The sequence below is a fragment of the Aphanomyces astaci genome (genome assembly GCF_000520075.1).
Source record: "Aphanomyces astaci strain APO3 unplaced genomic scaffold supercont1.178, whole genome shotgun sequence".
NCBI lineage: Eukaryota > Oomycota > Saprolegniomycetes > Saprolegniales > Verrucalvaceae > Aphanomyces > Aphanomyces astaci.
In genome coordinates, this window is record NW_009798441.1 from 26,924 (window position 1) to 29,978 (window position 3,055).

The 3,055-nt window shown below is 49.6% G+C and overlaps 1 protein-coding gene across 1 annotated transcript; it reads left to right on the forward strand.

Moving 5' to 3' along the window:
- Positions 1 to 210: 210 nt before the first annotated feature.
- H257_18573 (hypothetical protein) lies at positions 211 to 2,241 on the forward strand (the record flags this gene model as incomplete). Its single annotated transcript, XM_009847666.1, has 1 exon — positions 211 to 2,241. One exon carries the CDS (start codon positions 211 to 213, stop codon positions 2,239 to 2,241), a length of 2,031 nt encoding a protein of 676 aa, XP_009845968.1.
- Between the last annotated feature and the right edge of the window lie 814 nt (positions 2,242 to 3,055).

Below are 3,055 nucleotides of genomic sequence, written 5' to 3' on the forward strand. Positions count from 1 at the left end.
ATTCCAGTAGCCGTCCATTCGAAAGGCCGCAACGACACTTTACTACTCGGAGAGAGGGATGCGTTTAATTGACAAAATATTTGACAGATCTCGAATTTTGACAGAATATTAATATCACTTCCGGATACCAATGAACCTTTAACGTACTCCGCCTCTATGCGTTAAATAAAAAACGCATATGACTGCACCATCACCATTGGAGAAGAATCCATGCAGAAGCAATTCGTCGGTCAAGACGAGGAGGAGGAAGAACAAGCTTCCACGCCGAGCAACAGTCAGGCCACCTTGCTTGACGCGCGCACGACAGGGTCTGCCGCAAATGCGAGGTTATTGTTGCGCTTGGACCAGAAGCGCACGGGGATTTTGTCCAACGTAGACGATTTGTTATCCACTGTGACGCAGACGCACTCCAAGCTCATGTCTGTTGCTGAGGACCTGAAAGAAGTGCTGAACGAGTCCCGACAGCATGCAGTCTCCAGCGAAGATGCACTAGCAAAAAGCCGCCTGGCTACGGAAGCAGCCATCAAGGAACGTGACTCTGCGATGGCAGCTCAAAAGAAGATGTCGTCAGAGGCCCTCGACGCAGCAACCCTCGTCCTAAAGCTCCAGGGTGAGGTCGAGGTGGCCAAACAGGACATTGCACGACTTGACAGCCTACTCGATTGCACGAAGAATGCTCTGACATCCCAGAAGGCCATGAACAACAAACAACTGAGCCAGCTAGAAATCCAGGAGACCACCGTGGTACAGTTGCGGGATGCGTTAAAAGACGCATCTGGCCAAGCCCAACGGTCAGCGTCCCTGGTGAAGGCCAAAGAAGCCGCCACGGATGCTGCCATTCAAGGTCGCAAAGACGCGGATCGCAGAGCTCGACGCGATTTGGCCAAGGCGAACGAAAAATTGAAGTCCCTCCAAGCTGCCAACCAACAGCTGAAAGACGAACTGGCAGCCTCAATCGAAGTGCAGCATTCACTCAAGACTAGTCTGTCCGAGGCAAACGAGTCTGCGTCCAGAGTCAGTTCTTGCGTCAAAGACGCTGTTCCAATGTTTTGGGACTGGGTGGCTTCCAATTTTCGGCTCAAGAATGAATCTCGGGTGGACCAACTGCTCGCTGCATGGGTGGCCGACGATCGGGACATCTTTGCTGAACACATGGACACTGTGGCCATCCTATGGGAAACTGCATCGTCGCCGCCACGGGCGGCGCCATTCCTTAACCGAGTTGTTGGCAAGGATATCCGTTCCTGGTCTGTCCCTACTCAGCCTTCTGGGGCTTCTGAAACGTCCCCCTCTCTTGTCAATCCTGTAACCATGGCCCAGTCGACAGCCCGAGCCAAACGTTCTTTCGACGGTGATATCTCAATCAAGAGTAAGAAATCCCGTCCGTCGTCTTCCGACCAAGTCATCCCTCCGGAACCCAACACCTTGCCTCCTGATGTGGTATTGGCGTACGAGGCGCTGGCGGATCAGAAGCCTTGGGAGCGGTATCAATCTCAGGAGTCATTCGTGCCAGTGGCATTCCGAGTTGATCCGGTGTGGGCAAGTTTGCATCAAGCTTTGGTTGAGTTCTGGGCTGTTCATGCAAGAGCAGTCTGGAATCGCTGGTACCTTCCGTGTTCCTCCAAATCGGCGGATAACGATGTTGACGCACTCTTGAGTCCTATGACAAGCCTTGCAGGGTGCCTGTACCGCGTCTTGAAAGCACACGGCCCGGAATTGATGCATTTTCTGAGCTATCCTCATGCGTTCTGGCCGGTCTACCTCCAGCAGGCCATCACTTTGAAGAAGTTGGTCTTGAATCGAGGTGAAGAATGCGTCCTAGAGTACCTGAGGTCATCAGCCCACAAATGGTGGCCCGACGTTCCTTCAGTGTCCAAAACGAAACCTTGGAGTTCGCCTCCCCAAGCGACTCTCTCATTTCTCAAAACACGAGTACTCAAGACCCACCACTTGTCCAAGTTCGACCCCTCCGATCCCAATGCATGGACCCTGCAAGCTGTTCGAAATGCGCTGCAATGGATGATTGATGTGGCGGATGGCTTCCAGGCTTCCTCTCACTCCAAGAGCCAGTTCCCGTTTGTACATGGACCAAATTGTCAGCCTGCAGAAGGGTCCCAGTGGGCTCACGGACTGACCTTGCCTCTCGGTGTTCCGTCTAGCGCGCAAGGGTCAGGAGACGCTTCGACCGTTTCAAACCCCAATAATTCTCCCGACAGTCCCCAACAGCAAAACCACTCTTGAAGTGATAACGTGATGACTTTATTAATTAGATGTTGTGGATTCGTACGACGTGCGCTGGGCCGCGACGTGTTCGTGCGGGTTTAAGGCGCTGTCGCTTTTGTATATGTTTCTCTGCCGCTTCTGAAGTCAAAGCATATTGAAACTGACATGTGAACTCTTTATGCACCTTTAACTTTTGAATTAATCGGATTGGCCACTTCGTTTTGACGCGATATACGGAGTATAGTCCCCTACCCAATCAAATGACAGATAAAGCCCTTAAACATATATTCGGGTCCAGCGACTGTATTTTACAGCTCTATCCGGATTATTTACAGTTTTGATAACCCCGCCGGGGCTGTACAATTTTACCGCGAGACTGCAAATCGGGCAGATTTATTGATGTACCGCTTACGCTTTGGGCGCTGTCTTCTTATTGAAGTGATAATACTACACCTAAATTTGGACAGGCAGTTTATTGGAGAAATCGACTTGACAGTGAAGCACAATTTACAGTTAATACCGTCAATTGTATACTGCTCAAAAATTACATAACGTTATAAAGTATTCGCGTGCCATATCTTTGGGTCAAACAACCATTGGTTGGAATGTTGGTTTGAAACAATTTCATTGGCTCTTCGATTGGACTAGAAATTCCAAATTCTAAAAACGAATACATAACCCTATTACTTCGAAGTACTATTATTAATAATAGTAATACGTATTAATAATAGTATTGTAGTAGCATTAACACACGCCGCTTCGCTTGTGTGCTGGCAGGAATAAGGAATGGCGCTTCGCACATAAATCTTTGCTTGAGTACTCGAAACAACTT